Source organism: Aythya ferina (assembly GCF_964211825.1).
Source record: "Aythya ferina genome assembly, chromosome: 2".
In the NCBI taxonomy this organism is placed as follows: Eukaryota; Metazoa; Chordata; class Aves; order Anseriformes; family Anatidae; genus Aythya; species Aythya ferina.
This window is the reverse complement of record NC_140297.1, coordinates 60,598,801-60,616,677: the sequence shown is the minus strand read 5'-3', so window position 1 is coordinate 60,616,677 and position 17,877 is coordinate 60,598,801. Positions and strand designations below refer to the sequence as shown.

The 17,877-nt window shown below is 38.3% G+C and overlaps 1 protein-coding gene across 9 annotated transcripts in view; it reads right to left on the bottom strand.

The window, feature by feature from the left end:
• Nucleotides 1–8,045: 8,045 nt before the first annotated feature.
• Nucleotides 8,046–17,877, bottom strand: part of GOLGA4 (golgin A4) — a 71,211-nt gene continuing 61,379 nt past the window's right edge. For 6 of the 9 annotated variants that reach the window (XM_084510800.1, XM_084510801.1, XM_084510793.1 and 3 more), the window contains 3 exons: nucleotides 14,344–14,430; nucleotides 11,520–11,583; nucleotides 8,046–8,787 (listed from right to left, as the gene is read on the bottom strand). In XM_084510800.1, the coding sequence (XP_084366926.1) occupies nucleotides 11,554–11,583; nucleotides 14,344–14,430 (117 nt within the window). In that variant the 3' untranslated portion in view covers nucleotides 8,046–8,787; nucleotides 11,520–11,553. The remainder of the gene's footprint in view (nucleotides 8,788–11,519; nucleotides 11,584–14,343; nucleotides 14,431–17,877) is intronic. The other 3 variants (XM_084510794.1, XM_084510795.1, XM_084510797.1) reach the window with 3 other exon arrangements.

The window sequence follows — 17,877 nt, the reverse complement described above, 5'->3', positions numbered from 1 at the left end:
GATTATAAACCAGGTCCTGCCACACTTTTAGAAAGAGAGTTTTAAGTCTTACTCTAAGTAGAATTAACTAGACTTAAAAATTATATCATTTTACACACATTAAATTTATTTGTCATAGTTTTCTATAAGATTTCAGCTGAAGACAAAGACATTGGGTAGATAACTGAGACTGTTGATTGTCTTCGTTTGATTTTCACTGTTTAAGTTTACATGTAGAGGTCCTTTCCAATAGCCCAGACCTAACCCACTGAAACCCAGGCAAAGACCCCTCGAAATTTTAATGGAGCTGGACTGTTCAGAATTAAGTCCGAGTGGATTTTATCTCGTTTATCCCATTTCTCTCCATCAAAACAAAAATCACAAGGGGTAAGGTGTACTAGATGTTATAAAGTCATGGAATACCAGTCACATGGTGGATCCTGTGATCTACCACTTTTCTACATGATACTAAACCTCACAGAGTTATACATTAAAGTGCTGTACTCCTTTCCTATTTAGCTTCCCCTTCTAAATCTATTCCTCCGAGACCCTGGTGGTCACATGAGCTTGGACCACTTGTCGAAAGGCCCAATTTACACTGCAGCTTTCAAACATTTTACTTGGAATTCTTGGCACATCTGCTTCCCATTAGCTGGCCACTCCATGTTTATTATTGCACATGTTAACTATCATACAATACTTGTGTGAAAAGTTCAGATGAACAATAACCTATTTGTCATCTCTGAGAGATCCAGATCTATTCTCCCTCTCCAGAAATGACACTTTTTGCTGTTGTGTGCGTGGGCAGTCAAAGCAAATAATTTGTGACATGCCGGACCCTTCTGTGACCCAGTTATTTCTAAATTGTCTGCTATGCTATAGCTTAATTTGGTGTGTGCTGTACATACAGAGTAGTTCAGAGAAGTAAACTATGGAACTACATAGGATTTGTTATCAGCATGAGTTATGCCAGAAGAGGCATAGTTATCTGGCTTAGTAATGTGAAAAACGTTGAATTTGAGTATCTGGATAGCATGAGGGATGCTGTGTTGCTGCCAGTGATTTAAAAATAAATAAGTAAAAACGCAATTTCCCCCAGCCCCTCTCCCGGACAAACTTCTTGTGTGTATAATTCAGCTTAAACCAGTGGAATTAAGGCAAGGAATTTGCAATCCCTAGAGTCATATTCACTACAAATAATGTGAAGAGAGAAGCACAGAGGTTGTGGTAACATCAGGCTCTCTTGTTTATGACGTTACTCGTGCACCTCAGTGTACGAGTAGCCCTGGTGTAAGAGGTTCTCGGAGGAATTTGGCCATATTGACCTATGCCACCCCATAGACCAGCAGTCCAAGAAAATAAGGCAAATTTGGAGCTTGATGTCACAGTTCTGAGCTTCGCCTGCTGATTTCTACTGAGCTACTTTTATCATTACTCTATAAAAGTTGGACGCTCCTAAACACTTTGCTTGGTTAATGAGGACAGACCAGTTGCAACTAGCAATGTTAGACTTTTGGTACAGGCTCCTTCATAAGAAAGAAATAGTTCAAGCTCACCCTAACCTCTGATTTCACACAAATGCAGATGCCTTTAGAAAAGCTGAGAGTATGCAATGCTTCCATGCCCTCCTTGTGAGTGCTTACAGACCTACAGGTCCCAGAAGAAAGCAAGTCCCGCTTCTTTCCTCAGCAACGTCACTAACAAAATTGTTAGTTAGCAGCCTGGCTGGGTTTGTCACACAGCACACAAAATCAAGTGAGATGTTTAATTGCCTTGCCTTCCCCGACTCATGATAAATTAGTCCAGACATCCCAGTGCGATACATTAAACAAACTATGCTCACAATTAGTTGACAGCAGCAGTGACATGAGGTGTAAGCAAAGTTTGTCACCTTGTCAAAATAGCATGAAGTTATTTTTACCTCCTGTTGCCCACTGTGTTTATTGGATTCCCCAACTACACTATGCCATTACTGCAGCCACAGGGAGCTTTCTGAAAGCCATCCGGATCCTGCTGAAGGATGTCTATAGCAATATATAAACCGACTTCTATTTTTAGTCAATATTGAAGCTTATCTAAAGTAAATGTTAATTCCGGTTTACTCTATGGTCAGCATCCCTCCCAGAAATACACGCTCTTACTCTCAACCTAAAAATAAGTGGGTGATTTCATGCATTTGTCTCTTGCACCCAGTCTCCCCATGCTATGTGCAGCAACCAGCAGACCCCTGCTCTGCAGTGGCTCGCCGAAGTCACCCTCCCCTGCTGCCCGCTTTTCCAAGGAGACACTGGTGCAAAAACCCTGGCAGGGGTCGTTGAAGGCCAATGAGAGAAAGCATTTAATGAACATTTGTATGTACGTGGTGCATAAAAGAGGAAGCGAGGACCCCCCCCTACACTGCCAAGCTGGCTGCCATCAGCAGCTCTTTGGGCCTGTGGGGCTCTGGGCTAGGCTGGCTGGTTTATCGGGCTTTCCACATGTGCCTGTCCAGCCTTTCTCCAAGCAGAAAAGTTGTCTCTCTAATCACTAAACTTTTGTTTGTTTGTTTGTTTAATTATTCATACCATTGCTAGCAACTAAGGGATTTATATCTGCCTATACTCAAAGGCCTAAACACAGCAGGCCGTACACACGCCTGCATGCAGCCACCAAGTAGAAGCTTACACGCACTGGCCATTGACACCAGTGCATTCTCCCTTCTTCCTCCATCACTGGGTTAAGCAAGTCACTTGGAAAACAAAACAGAACAAAAAACACTACAGAAAAATGTCAGACATGTCCACAGAAAAAAGCCCACCCTGATTCCCAGGGACTGGCATGGCACTTCCGTATTTCTTCCTTGGCCAAATATAGTGAGCACTTTATCACCAGCAGAACTTCCACAGTACAAGGTAGCATGGAGATATCCTAGTTTTGAGGAAAAATAGGGGCATCTTGGATCTTTCTTGCTCAGCCTCTTTTGTAGCAACATTTTTACTGGCACAGTAGCCTGCAGGCCCATCCTATAAATGAGGTCCATGGCAGGTCCTGTATATAATACACAAAAGGTGTATTTCATCTTGAAGAGTTCAATACCCTGAGAGCCCTAATGCCCTGAGCATGCTACCTGAAGCTGAAGAAAAAGAAGACCACCTCACTTTTAACTAAGCTAGTCACCTCCTGTACAGAAGTTGTGGTTGGGTCCGATTTTATTTGCTGACAAAAAGTACCAAAATCCTGAGCTAAAGCCTGTTGTTCTTCAAATAACACTCAGATAACACCTGCCGGGGCTGTAGGATTGCAAGGTGAGGACAGTTTATTTGGAAACACTTTCAGTGGAAGCATTTTTCAGGGAAGTCAAATCTAGGGTTCAGTATGGGAAGGCAAAACATTAGCTCTCTGAAGATAGCTTAGCCTATTCATTATTTTAATTACTGTAAATGAAGACCCTAGTCTTTCAGCCCACACTTCCTCTTTTATATATGCCACTAATTTTATCACTGTTTTGAAAGGGCCACATAACTGTGTTCCTAGCCTAGGCTATGAGAAGGGGAAATAACATTATTATTTTTTTAAAATATACAGACTTACATGCGTTAAGTCCTGGATATGCATTGCAATAACATACACTAATAAGACTTGATGGATTGGCTGTTTTGGTTTGTTTTGGTTTTGTTTATTTTGTGTGTAGTTTGCAATATAGTTATTTCTGTTTACAAACCAATGCCAAACCTGTGGGCTTTCCCACTTGTATGCAAGGGGAAATCACACAGAAATCACAGAATTTCTAGGTTGGAAGAGACCTCAAGATCATCGAGTCCAACCTCTGACCTAACACTAACAGTCCCCACTAAACCATATCCCTAAGCTCTACATCTAAACGTCTTTTAAAGACCTCCAGGGATGGTGACTCCACCACTTCCCTGGGCAGCCTGTTCCAATGTCTAACAACCCTTTCGGTAAAGAAGTTCTTCCTAACATCCAACCAAAACCTCCCCTGACGCAACTTAAGCCCATTCCCCCTCGTCCTGTCACCAGGCATGTGGGAGAACAGACCAACCCCCACCTCGCTACAGCCTCCTTTAAGGTATCTGTAGAGAGCAATAAGGTCACCCCTGAGCCCCCTTTTCTCCAGGCTGAACAAGCCCAGCTCCCTCAGCCACTCCTTGTAGGACTTGTTCTCCAGGCCCCTCACCAGCTTTACAGCCCTTCTCTGGACCCGCTCAAGCACCTCCATGTCCTTCTTGTAGCGAGGGGCCCAAAACTGAACACAGTACTTGAGGTGCGGCCTCACCAGAGCCGAGTACAGGGGGACAATCACTTCCCTAGCCCTGCTGGCCACACTGCTTCTTATGCAAGCCAGGATGCTGTTGGCCTTCTTGGCCACCTGAGCACACTGCTGGCTCATATTCAGCTGACTATCCACCATCAGTCCCAGGTCCTTCTCTGCCTGGCAGCTCTCCAACCATTCCTCTCCCAGCCTGTAGCTCTGCTTGGGGTTATTGCACCCCAGGTGCAGGACCCGGCACTTGGCCTTGTTGAACTTCATGCAGTTGACCTCAGCCCATTGGTCCCAGCCTATCCAGATCTTCCTGCAGAGCCTTCCTACCCTCGAGCAGATCGACACACACACCTAACTTGGTGTCATCTGCGAACTTACTGAGGGTGCATTGAGGGGAAGTACGTACTTACTGAGGGGAAGTACTGCCCTTTTTGTTAAGGGATAAAGTAACTCAATCCCACAGTTCACTTCCATAATAATTTGTTAGATCAGTAAGGACAATCATTTGGTAGCATTCTTAAAGATAGATGTGTAAGTGAACCAGAATATCCACACATACATTAACACAAGATATGCTGTTCCGGTAATTCCCACGTGCAGTGGAAAGGTATACTTCTGGGCAGCTTGTGCCGCTTGCTGTAAATTACTTTCACCCCCTCTGCCAAGGGCTGATCAGCTGCTAGAACAACTGAGGTACAGGTCAGAGACACAGCAAATATGGCTGACTCAAAATTTCTCCACAAAACCAGCAATGTTTAATACTTCTCATGTGGCACGATGAATCGTATTTCCCAGATAACTTTACTTGGTACCTACTTCTCTCTCCCTCATTTTCTTAGTTTACTATCTCAGCTGTTTCTCCAGAGCCTGTGGCTTGAGTGAAAAAGATAGGCAAGCCTCAGCAGCAGAAGAAAACTTGCAGTTCAGGAGCCACAGAGGGTATGTCATGTTGGCTGTATAGAGATGCCTCTTCTAAATTTTACATACTGCTTGTTTGATCATCTTGATTCGCTTGTAAAAGATATATGAGCTGATCCAAGTTAGAAGACTTTTAAGTGCTTCCCTTACTCCAATAAAACTGGATGATGCATACTGCCACTAAATGCAACAGCAATTTTTCTTGTAGACATCAGCACTAAAACAAGTAGGAACCATTGATCTGAATAACAAGGCTAAATATGTTCTTGGACCGATAAAGTTTCCAAAATATAAACCGTGGCAAAGATTACAGCATACACTCTGTTATTCATCCCTTCTCCTTTCAGTGAATTTAAATGCCTGCAGAAAGCACTAGAGACTCTAGCACTCCAGCCACAAAAAGAGGCTGGTACAGCTCAGCCAGCCAATGTGTCATGACCTGCTTCACCATCAGCCCCAGGGGTAGCCTCTGAACCCCGAGGCTGGTCAGGACCCAGGAACAGCATCTGTTCAGAAGAGCTATCAGCCAAGCCAGAGTGGCTTCAGTTATGTTGACATGTCTAATTATAAACTAAGCAACTACCTTATTAATTTGCCCAACAGCCATGAGATGGCAGTGTGACCTGAGCTGCTTTAGAACCTGCCACTGAGAAGAGCAAGTCCTGTGCCACAGCAGATGCCTGAACCACAATTAACTCCTCTATCATCACTCATAACTGTACCAAGATGTGCTAGCACAGCTGTAAGATAACACGTAATTACCATGGGCTTAATTATGGCTTCTCTGAAATGTCACATGGTATTAAGTGGCAACTGTATGAAATAATAGTTGTCACTGTTCTACAATGAAGTAAATCTCTAGAGATGTGCTTATTTTGAGTCAACATGCCTTTAAAATTAATCTAATACATAAAGGAAACTAAGTAAGTGTTTACAGAGGAATGCTAGAATCAGTGTAAACGACAGCCTACAAGAGAAGAGAAACTTAAAGGTGACAATTCCTATATCAGAGACATGGAACAGCATACAACTTGATGCTTATTTGTGTTCTGGCATCTCTAGTTTGCAATACTATGAATGTACACAACCAAATACAATTTGCAAATCCCAAGCTACCACCATTTTTGAGGACCAGTGTCTAGGAACAGCCACATACATTCCTGCTGTTGGGTCTGGATGTCCAACATGCAGGGGAGAGGCTGCCAGGTTCTGTTCATCTTGGTATCCATAACAAATCAGTAATAACACTGTGAAAGAGTCATCACTTCTTGAAAAGGCAAATTAAAAAAAAAAAAAAAAAGTTGCTCAATTTAGCAAACTCTATTAAGTGTTTTTTGTTTGTTTGTTTGTTTTCTTTTGTTTTGTTTTTGTAGCAAAGCTATGAATGCAGAGAATAGAGGAATTAGAGGAGAGAACCAGATACAAAGCACTATGTAGAAAAGAAAACATTTTAGTATAACTCATGGAAAGAGGGACTATAAATGGCAGAACTAAAAGTTGGAAGGATTTTTATATAATAATTTATAATACATTTGAAATAGTACATTGCCAATAGACATCAGCCTAGGCACTGAAATAATACAGAAATTCTAAGAAAGCAACACATTTTTCATTTAAATTAACAATGATTAATCCTTAAGACACTGGAGGATGCTTGGTAAACACTGTCATCTTTATAAATAGAGCTACACATTTTTGGTTTTCTATACACGTATACGGGTCCCCAAAGTTACAAATGTAACGTACTTTTCATGTAAAACTAAAGGAAAATTCAACATAAAACAACCAAATATATTCTCTCACAGCACAATGTTCTAACATTCCAGTTTGGACAAGCCTTGGATCCTCTAAACTTTGCTAAAAAGGCAGCCAAAACTTTGATACAGTCTTTGGCTTTTAGCTACGTGTGTCCAAACATTTTATAATCAGACGTATTTGTGGTCTAGAGTATATTAGTTTATGGTTGCATTAGCACTCCTATTGGTATTTTATGACACTTCAAGAAACAAAACAAAACAAAAAACATTACTCAAAATAAAGTTTCATTTTTGTGCTTTCTTTGTGCCCTTTATGTATATATATATATATATATATAAAGCAATGCCTTAGATTCTCTTAAAATAAATCTAGAAGCAGTTAAAACTTCAGTCTGACAAAACTCTTGCACTTAACTATTCATCAACATAATGGAAAAGATGTGATTGTTTATGAGTCATTTATAGAAAGGAAAAAAAATTAAAAAAAATAAATTTGGGAAGTGTTTTTTTGACTTAAAAAAAAAGAATGAAGGATAACTATTATCTCCTTTGTGTTCTTAGGTCACTTTTTAAGGAAAAAAATGGTTAGTTCTATCCAACGTTGTATGAATGTTATACAGACTATTTCAGTTTGGTCTGCTGTACTTAGGTCATGTTTGACAAAGTACAGCCCATAACTAGTATCTTTCATGTAAAGGGAAAAAGAACAAAAAGAGAAAACATGAAAAATAGCTTACTTGTAAGGATAAGAAAAGAATGGTAAGTGATCATAATGATACTGCCAGAGTAACAGATCCATGCATTCAATTTCCCAAAGCCTAAGAAAACCTATACCTTATATGGAAATCTGAAACTCAAAATCTATATTTTAAATTGCTGTAATGATAGCAATAGCAAAATCCTACAAATCCTTGGCCAGCCAGGAAAGGAACATGCATTTTTTTGGAACCAAATGTACCCATGTGAAGTCTGGTTCAGGCTGCTGATGCATCAGGCAACATGCTGGAAGACACGGTTCTTGTCTTGATTTCAGCCTGGAAATGTCTCGGCTAAGGATGTCTTGAAAAGGAGCAAGAACAAAACTGGTGGATCCTTTCAAAAGAAAAATCATACCACAAGAAATTCCAAAATTATACAGTAAATAAACTTTATTTAATCTCAGCTCCTGTCAGATTAGTGCTGTCGACAGTCAGATCAGCATATGATACAGTTATGTATTAACTATTTACAATTTACAGTAATGTACTTTTTCTCCAGAAAATATAAGTACAAAAGCTAGGAGTAAACAAATGAGGTACTGCAATCTGGATTTATTGTAGGCAAAAGCATATAGGAAGTGATCTTTAGCAAACAATCAGAAGATCAAATCGGAAAAGGAGTAGTCAAACAAGTGCCCAGTTCATCAGGAAAATCACCTTAACTGCTATCCATCCAAAAATGTATTGCACAATTCATTCAAAAAATAAAAAAATAAATAGAAGAGACAGAGCATTTAGTTCAACTCTTAAAAAACCCCCAGTGAAATCTGTATAGAGATACAGTAGTGGGCAATTCCTTCCTAGGATAGTCTTTTCTCTCTTTTAAAAAAATAACCTTTAACACAAAATAGAAGACAGTATTCAATAGAAGAGAAAAAAGACTCATCACCAGATAACCCCTGATTAGCGTTTCTTGTCAAGGCAGTTTTAACTATATCCATGGTCCAAAGGTGGTGCTAAGCTTTGGTTCTTGCTGTTCCATTTGTGACCTTGAGTAATAGCTTCTCTTCTTGTCCCTTCAAAAGGGGCAACAACGGCGATACGAACGTATTTCTAAGCAGCACTGTTATGAGACATTCTCATCACTATTTCTTCAAGATGGTCGTAGCCATGACTAGAAGAATAAAAAGATAAAAGAAATGAACAAATATTACATCACTGAAAGCAACTTACAAGTGCTTAACACTAAAATAATAATGAAATCGTTGGTTATTGATAGGAATAGGAGATGCAAGAATATCAGGTAAGTCAGATGACCAAATTATTAACTGATTTTGAGCAAGTAATTCCAATATTTTCAAAACAGTTGAGAAAGTGTGATTAAAAAAACAAAACAAAACAAAACAAAACAAACAAACAAACAACAACAACAACAACAACAACAAAAAAAAAAAAGACCTGTAACAAAAAAAAAAAAAGGAGTCTCACTGGAAATAGATAAGTCTACCACAATGTTGCTTTTCAATCCAATGAAAAACTCGGACAAAGCTGTCCTCTCTGCATAAAGCCTGTCATCAAAATCAAAATGAACTAAAATTTTGGGGCTAGGAAAAGGCCTCATCTACCAGGAAAGATCTATTACTTTCACAATGAAGCCAAAATCACCTTAATTTCATAGTTTTATACATGCAAGAATATTATTCCATTTGCTGGCTAACTACTGACATGTCACAAAAATATTTGAAATAAACTAAGAAACTACAATCCAGTAATGGGGGCTGAATGGCTTCCATAAACACTGGCTTAAGATTTGAAGCTGTAATAGGTAATTGCTGACAGTAAGTCAAAAATTATGCCTTCCTGTGAGAGCTATCAAAAATGGCCGAGAACTTTTTATACAGCATTACAGACTGCATGTCAAGAATTTAAATTTCAGACATGCTTTCTGCAATAGTCCTGTAAATAGCTTTGTCCTATCATTACTTAAAATTCAAATATTTTCAACAGGCTATGAAAACAGTTGCTGAAATTGTCAAGAAGTGATCAAGGCTAACAGGCAAACAGTCCAAATGCATTTTTTGTGTGCAATGAAGTGCACTCATTATTGTATTCAAAGTGAAAAGTTTACGACATCACAAAACAAAAACAAAAGTGGAGACCGTGTTAGCTGAGTAGAATTTTTTTGCCTTCAAAACAAAGGTTAGCTTGTGTTATAGGCTCTATTTACATGACTGTAAGAGGGGAAGAAAGGCTGTTGGCTGCCTTGTAAAGGCAATGTTGGATGCCTGGAAGTGGGGAGGCCTAGGCTGGTCCATCCTGTGGCAGGCCAGGAGCATGCGCTGAGCCTAGCGCTGCGGGTCAGCCAACAGCCAGCCAGCTCTGCAGATGCACTGAACCAATTCCCAGCACCTCTGCAAAGCTTTTCAGCCGCAAAGGATGAAAAGGAAAGTTATACTGGCCACATCCTACAAAATCCATCTGAAGAGTTTCTTAAGTATAGCCAGCAGGACCAGGGAGGTGATTGTCCCCTTGTAATCTGCTCTGGTGAAGCCACACCTCGAGTACTGCATTCAGTTTTGGGCCCCTTGCTACAAGAAGGACATGGAGGTGCTTGAGCGAGTCCAGAAAAGGGCAACAAAGCTGGTGAGGGGTCTGGAGAACAAGTCCTGTGAGAAGCAGCTGATGGAGCTGGGGTTGTTCAGTCTGGAGAAAAGGAGGCTCAGGGGCGACCTTATTGCTCTCTACAGCTACCTGAAAGTATGTTGTGGGGAGCTAGGGGTCAGCCTCTTCTCACAGATAAGTAGTGGTAGGACTAGAGGGAATGGCCTCAAGCTGAGCCAGGGGAGGTTCAGGTTGGAAATCAGGAGACATTTCTTCTCAGAAAGAGCAGTCAGGCATTGGAACACATTGCCTAGGGAAGTGTTGAAAGAAAGGTTGGACGTGGTGCTGAGGGACATGGTTTAGTGGGTGACATTGGTGATAGGGGGATGGTTGGACCAAATGATCTTGGAGGTCTTTTCCAACCTTAATGATTCTATGATCATGCACCACTAGACAACTCAAAATGTAATCCTGGCCAGCGCAGAAAGCGCTACCTGTTACTTGCATGTTCTTGACCACTACTGTGTTCATGTTGCTTGTTTATTAATCTTGTCAGATGCAACCTTTATCTTGAGACACAAATCAACTGTTGCTTTTCTGTAACACTACAGTTAGTTTCGCAGTTTAATTATGAAAATAGGTAAATGAAACTTTCCAAAAAAAGGACAATAAACTGAAAGCATAAAGTTCCACAAATCTTTCTCCCTAATCTCGCTGCTCTATCTGCTCTTGATGCCAAGCCAAAGCTCTGATTCAGAAAGGTACTGATGTTTAAAAGTAATCATACCTAATTCCTCTACAAAGAATATTTCACTTATCTTTTTTCAAATAATCAATTCTCGTACTCATAAGATGTAAAAAATCATTTAAAGCAGTACAGGCTCTTTCAAAATCTGACTTATCTATTTGCCTATTTTCAAAAAAAAAAAAAAAAAAAGAAGTCAGAAAGTGAATAAAGACAAAACAAAGCCAAGTACAATAAAATTTAATATGACATATAATTTAAAATCTGATTTTTTCCCTATAATCGAGAGTTTTGAACCTCAATCAACATTTCATATTATTTTTATACCTCAAAAAGATTGGTTTTGAATCAGCATTCACCCTTTTCAATCTTGGCTTTGTAAAGCAAAACATGATTAAAAGTAGAACAAATTTTATCATACACTTACAGGACAAAAACGTTTGAAAATGTTTTTAATGAACACGAGCGTGCAAGAAAAAAAAAAAGAGAAGAATGATTACTACTGTCATACTACAGGTTTCATCTCCAAATAAAACAAGTATGTATTAGTCTTCACTCACCCACATGCTAACTAAGCACAGACTGATGGAATATTCAGAAGATACCACCGCGAGGTGAGGCAAACTACAAAGCCAGGAAGAAAACAGCTTATTGGACTATGTGGTTAATAGTGTAGGTAAGAACTCTGTGGACATCTACTGCTTACAAATGAGATTGCCGCAGTTAGACTATGATATTATGTAGTTAAAAAAAAAAAAAAAAGAAGATTAGTGATAAAGATATATTGGTCTAACGTATGTTTATTTACCTTGAAATTTGTTAAAGTTTTCAATAGAAACCTCTTAAACATATGCCCACTGTTTAAGAAAGACCCACCCAGACGTTAAAAGGGTAAGTACTCGTAGAAACTTCCTAACATATGCATGTTTATTCTTTCTCAGTAGCATAGATAATTAGCAATTTACACATTAAAATTTGTTATAAACCTTTTGGCTATAAATGAACATACAAAACCAACTAAGCTTTATGTTAAAAACACACATTCATGTTGTAAGCTTAGACATTTATGAGAACTAAACACTGGGTATTTTCAAATACCAATATCATTCTGGTATTGTGTGGAGAAACACTATGATCGTGTTAGCAAATGTCAGCAAGCAAACCAACCCCAAACATATCTCTTAACGGAATAATTTATGACAAGTGCTCCACTCTTTTTAGTCTTTAACAGAATTACAAAAGACATGCCACAAATATTAATTTTTCCTTCAGTAAACACTTAACTTTGAAATTGAAATTGAAAAAAAAATTACTAAGTCTTTCATCAGTTACATGCAAAACATGCCCTAATATTTGAGTTTCTATTAGATGTCTAATTTTATCTTTGTGGACTTGGAAAGGAGAAAAATTGATAGGCTAGATCTGAGCCAAGAAGGGACTGTGAAACCCAAGAAGTTTTGATCAGGACATTACATTCTTTCAATTACGATATCCTTAACAATCAAAGCTTTTGCAGTCTGCAAAGTAATTCAAAGCATGTTCTAGCCAAAATTTAAACCCAAGGACCAAAACTTGTTGAATGAATTCAAGTTGCAACTTCTCACACTAAATAAAACTTTCAAGTATCTGTTTTAGGAAGACCAGGTTTCAAATACCAAAAAGCTGAAGGGACTGAAAAATGTGGTCTATCTCTCTAACTTCATTTTTAACCAACTCAGAAATACTTCTGAAAAGTATTACTGGAGCTTGCCAAAAGAGAAGTGTGTCTTAAGAAAGCAATAAGTATATTTTGTTGTATTATTTCCGAAGCAAGAATAGTGTTAATTTCAAATAATATGGCAGAGATGAACGTGGTTTAAACAAGAGCTTCCTGAGACCATGCTTGGGATGCACAAGACTTGCTAGAGCTGTAATATTAACAGCATTTACATCATTTCAAAAGTACATTGAACGCTTAAGATAGGAAGACAATCAAGGCTACAAAGTATACAGGAAAATGTTGAAGTATCAAACACTTCACTCATTTGATACTTCAAGCAGATGAAATGGTATTTTTTTACATCCAAATTTTAATGCAACTACAACATGTAGTAGTAGCATTATGTAAATTGCAACTACAAGTGAAAATGTTCACTTTTTTTTTTCAATTCTGTTCCTAGAAGTGTTAAATATGTACAAAACGCCTGTAAGAAAAAAATGAATTTTATTCTCTCACTTTAATTCCTAAATGTTTTACTCAGTGACCCACAAAGAGGAGGATCACAATGTTGACTTTAGATACAATGTAGAAAGAGTATTACTGCAGGTTTTGTCTTAATGAAAAATACCTCCGCTACATGAAGTAGTAAGAGTAGACCAAAGAAATGTTTATGCTCATATATTCTTCTCTTTGTGCTCTGCTTCTCAATCCCAAATTCACCTTTGTGGTAAACACCATTGCATTCTATCCCTCACAAAATCCGTGGGGGGGGGGGGGGAGGAGGGGAGGAGGTAAATTAAAAGGAATCATTCTCTATTCAGTGTTCAACCAATTTTATTCTCTAATGCATGTATCTTGCATGAATCTGTGCAAATTAATTGTCATCATTTTACTTCTTCCCTCACAGTTGTGCAAGATCCAATATTGCTACAGTACTGCTGAGTATTACTCAGCACTGATGGCAAAACAGAATTGGAGAAAGGGTTTCTGTGCTCTGTTACCAAAGTGCCTAAAATTGTTATTTTGATCTGTCCTTACCAAGAGTGAACCTGACATATTTTGATGTTAAGTACAAAAAAAAAAAAACAAAAAAAAAAAAAAAAAAAACAACAAACAACTTATTAGGATACTGACATAAAACTAACCTAAATGTATATATTTCACTTTAATCATGCATATCCCAGATGAGCGAGCTAATCAGTTTTCTGTTCTACAATCAAACATTGCTCTTGCTTTTGTCAGAAATTTTATCCTAGGGCCGTAAAAAAAAAAAAAATCTCTTTTTTTTCCATGAAAACTGCTATGAATCCACAGAAACTTCTGAGTTTAAGAAACATGAATTTTCTCTCAGACTACTTTTTCAGTATGGAAATTGATCTGCAGAATAGTAGCAGTAACCGAACTTGCTTTGCTCTGTTGTACCACAGCTTTCACAAACACGTTTAAACCAGTGATACGAAATTCTAGCCAAGAAAATATTCTTGGTCTTACCCCCTTTCCCTCCCTTTTTGCTATAAACTCAAACCTACTGCCAGAATTTGACATTCCACTGAACAAGAAAAAGAGGAGGAGATAAGTTATCTTGAATAAGCAAAGGGAGAAAGGGAGACTAAAGAAAGCTTCCAACTTCTTCTTCTTGCTACCTCATCTCTTTTGCATAAATTCACTTTGCTTACACAACTTACCAATGGTCGAGCATCTTCTCGTTCTAGTATCTTCTGAGTTTGATCAGCTGGGAACTTCAGAACTGTTGTTATAACCTTGGCCATTGTCTAAAACGAAACAGATCATCTGTAATCAATTTCATGTGCCCTAAAACGCTTTGCAGTATTTTAAAATGCATTTCGCTTCAGAATACTGGATGCTATTTTTAGTAATGTCAACAGAAAACATATTGAAAAGAATAAGATATAACCATGAGATTCACATCATACATGTATTTGCATGACATCATACATTATGTGAATTACATGAAAACCACGAAGAGTCTTCATTTCACGTTGTCACAAACTGCATCTACTTTAATATGACGTCAGTTCCATTGTATCTGCTTAAACTCCATTAATGAAGAAATCACAATCATAATGTTGGAAATCCTGCTCCTACCACATTTCAACTTTATATGGTGTTCCTGGAGCACATTTGAGGCACACAACACCTGAAAGAGTCCTTATGAATCCAACTATATTCCTATAGTTCAAATATTTTGTAAAGAAACAAAGAAATGAAACACTGAGAAAGCAGATCCAAACGTGAGACATGGAACAGCAGTTGTCTAAATATTTTTAGCGGGTACACAGAATGTCATATTTAAATAGCAAACCATTTAGATAGCCTCAGATGGAGTATGTCAAAATGTCAAACCTTTGTGCAAAACAAGCAATGATTATTTCTCTTTTAAAAACAGATTAGCGGGAACAAAAAGTTCCAAAAGGCACAAAACAAGGTTCTGCTGACTTTTGCAAGAAAGGTCAAAGCAATAACCGCAGTGCAGCTCAAACAGAAGGTGACTGCTACGAAAGCAGTAACTGCTGCTCTTCAAGAATGTGGGTGAGATAAGATTGCTGCTCTGGAGGCCTACTGTTTATTACCAGCACCACATGTGGAGTGAAGAGGGAGACTGCAGTAACAAAGCAGCCGCATGACAAAAATGACCACAGCTAAAAGCAATAGGTAACTCCCTGATTTGCAACAACCGTTTCTGTATATCATTAACTAGGGATAAAAATGAAAAGAAAAAAAAAAGTCCTGTTGACCATTTTCAGTTTAAAAACCTTCATTTTGACATATAAATATTTTCTGTAATTTAGAAGTGCCTCTACGGCAGTACCCAGATGCACAGAGGAACATGCTCAGCGTCACAAACTGACAACATGCTTTTCTGACTTCATTTATAAAAAAAAATCATCACAATTATCTCAGACTGAAAGAAAGCTCCGAGCTTAGAATCTATTCCTTACGACATCTTACAACAGAGCTACCGAGAAAGCCCTCTCAACAGTTTTCTACAGGACACAATGGCATGCAAACATTAAGAAAAAATCTACAAACACTGCAAATACTGCATGAAAGCACTGATGCTTTAGATGCTATCTAATACCTTATTTCCTATAGATGTGCGTTTTGTAATTCACCACTATCAATGACTTGAAATTTTCCAAGTTCTTGAAGCCACGAGGGAGATTCTAAAACAATTATTCAATATTATTTAAGGAATACAATAACCAGTCTTGTAAGAGATTCTACCTTGCATCCCCATTTCTTTTTCTGAGGTCTATATATTCGGGTAGGCGATCTCCACAAAAAATACTGTTACAATGATATCCATCAGTCTCTCTATAATTTGAGAGGGACTGGTCAAAGGAAGACTCTTCAAAAATCAAAATTGACTTCTATAGAAATATCCCTTGTTATTTCACGATCCACAAAAGCATGTCCAGGTGCCAAAAAAAGATCTGCATGAATTTTTCATTTCTGCTGGAGAGCAGCAAAGCCCAAAGCAAATCTGACCGAACACACTTCTACTCTATTCCATTCTCCCCTGTATCAAGCAGATCAAAACACATTTATTATACACATACAATACTCAGACTGACTTTGAGACCTCATAACAGACTCCAAACAGCATAATGAAGTTACAAGTAGAAGAACCTGCCAAAACAGTCCTCTAGGAATTCTGCAAGACGTAATATTAAGTGTGCAGTACAGCTGGACAGTTCAGCTGTTCGCATGGCTGTAGAAAACGTAGTTTTATTGAACCCAATAGTTTGTGCCATGCATCTCCAAATTCAGATATTCTCAACAAGTTGCCAGCTTTTTCTAAGCATGCCATCTTATTTCATTCCACTGGACCTGCCAAGGAAGAGGGAAACAAACAAACAAACAAGATGGGCTGCAGGGAAGGACAACAAGAAACCCCAAAGACACATGTGTACATTGGTCCAACAGTTTATGACGACTGTGACAGGTTGCAGCTTATATAGATTATACATTATGATTCTAATTCCTTATTGTTAGACTCCAGCACTTCAACACAAGTGATGCACTCGTTCATCGCTCTGCTCGATACAATTCCAGAATCATTTATCAGGCCACATTGATGGCAAAGTGTCCTGTATAGTTACACAGCTTCTGCTGAACTTCTCTCAAAGAAGAGCAAATCATGCCCATTGAGATCACTGATTTCACCGCTGAACCACCTTTGAGACATGGAGTATTTATTTGTACTCCAGAAGGATACCCTGCACAAAGGAGAGCCACTAGAATGATCTGGGGAATAGACCACATATCTTACAAGAGAAAACTAGAAAAAACTGTCTCGCCTGGTCCTGGAAAACCAAAGCGAGGAGGAGGGTATGTCTGCACCAAAGAGGTGTATCTCAGTAGAGATCTTTTAACTCAAGGACTCTGTTGGGAATAAAAAAAAAAATGCTTATCAATGCTTAATGAACACATTTAGACTATGTATTTAAACATTTTATCAATCACATCACCATTGCTCATGGTTCTCCAATTAGCACAGCAGGAAGAAACCAAACAGCTTTCAAGACATAGTTCGGTAAATAAGATAAAACACAATCCTCATGAGAACAGACACTAAGCTCACTTCTACCAGTCACATTTCTAATGGTTGAACAACAAGCACATGGTATCAGCTTGTAAGTACCATTTAAGGCAAAAGTGAAGAAACCATCAAAATGCCTTCATATTTGAATTAGTAAAATCTTAGCTTTCATTCCATTTAAAATTTCCATTAGCAAATGCCAGTACAACTACAGTCTTGATCAGGACTAGACAATACAAGATTTTTTTTCCCATTTTTGTAATATATAAGAACATTTATCTTCACATAAATACTGCTAAGAGGTAATCATATTAGTATGAACACACAACAGAGAGGAATACAATCACATTCAGTTTGAATAAGCTTGTCATTCTCCATCACTTATCTGAATCTAATTTCCCAAAGCTAAAATTTGTAGTGCTTTGAAAGTAGGTTCTTCTGCTTGTTTGAATTAAATGCATCTCCCCATTCGATTATATCAAGTCTAAAACAATGCCTTCTCAAGTTATTGCAGGAACTAAATTTCTTTCCCCTCCCAGGACTCATCTGCTTTTAGGAGCCTGTGTGTAGAAATGTTGTATGGCACCTTCTGGTTCAGTACAGTGTATTCTCCAGGGCAAATAAATATATATTTATTTATTCATATTTGCTTATG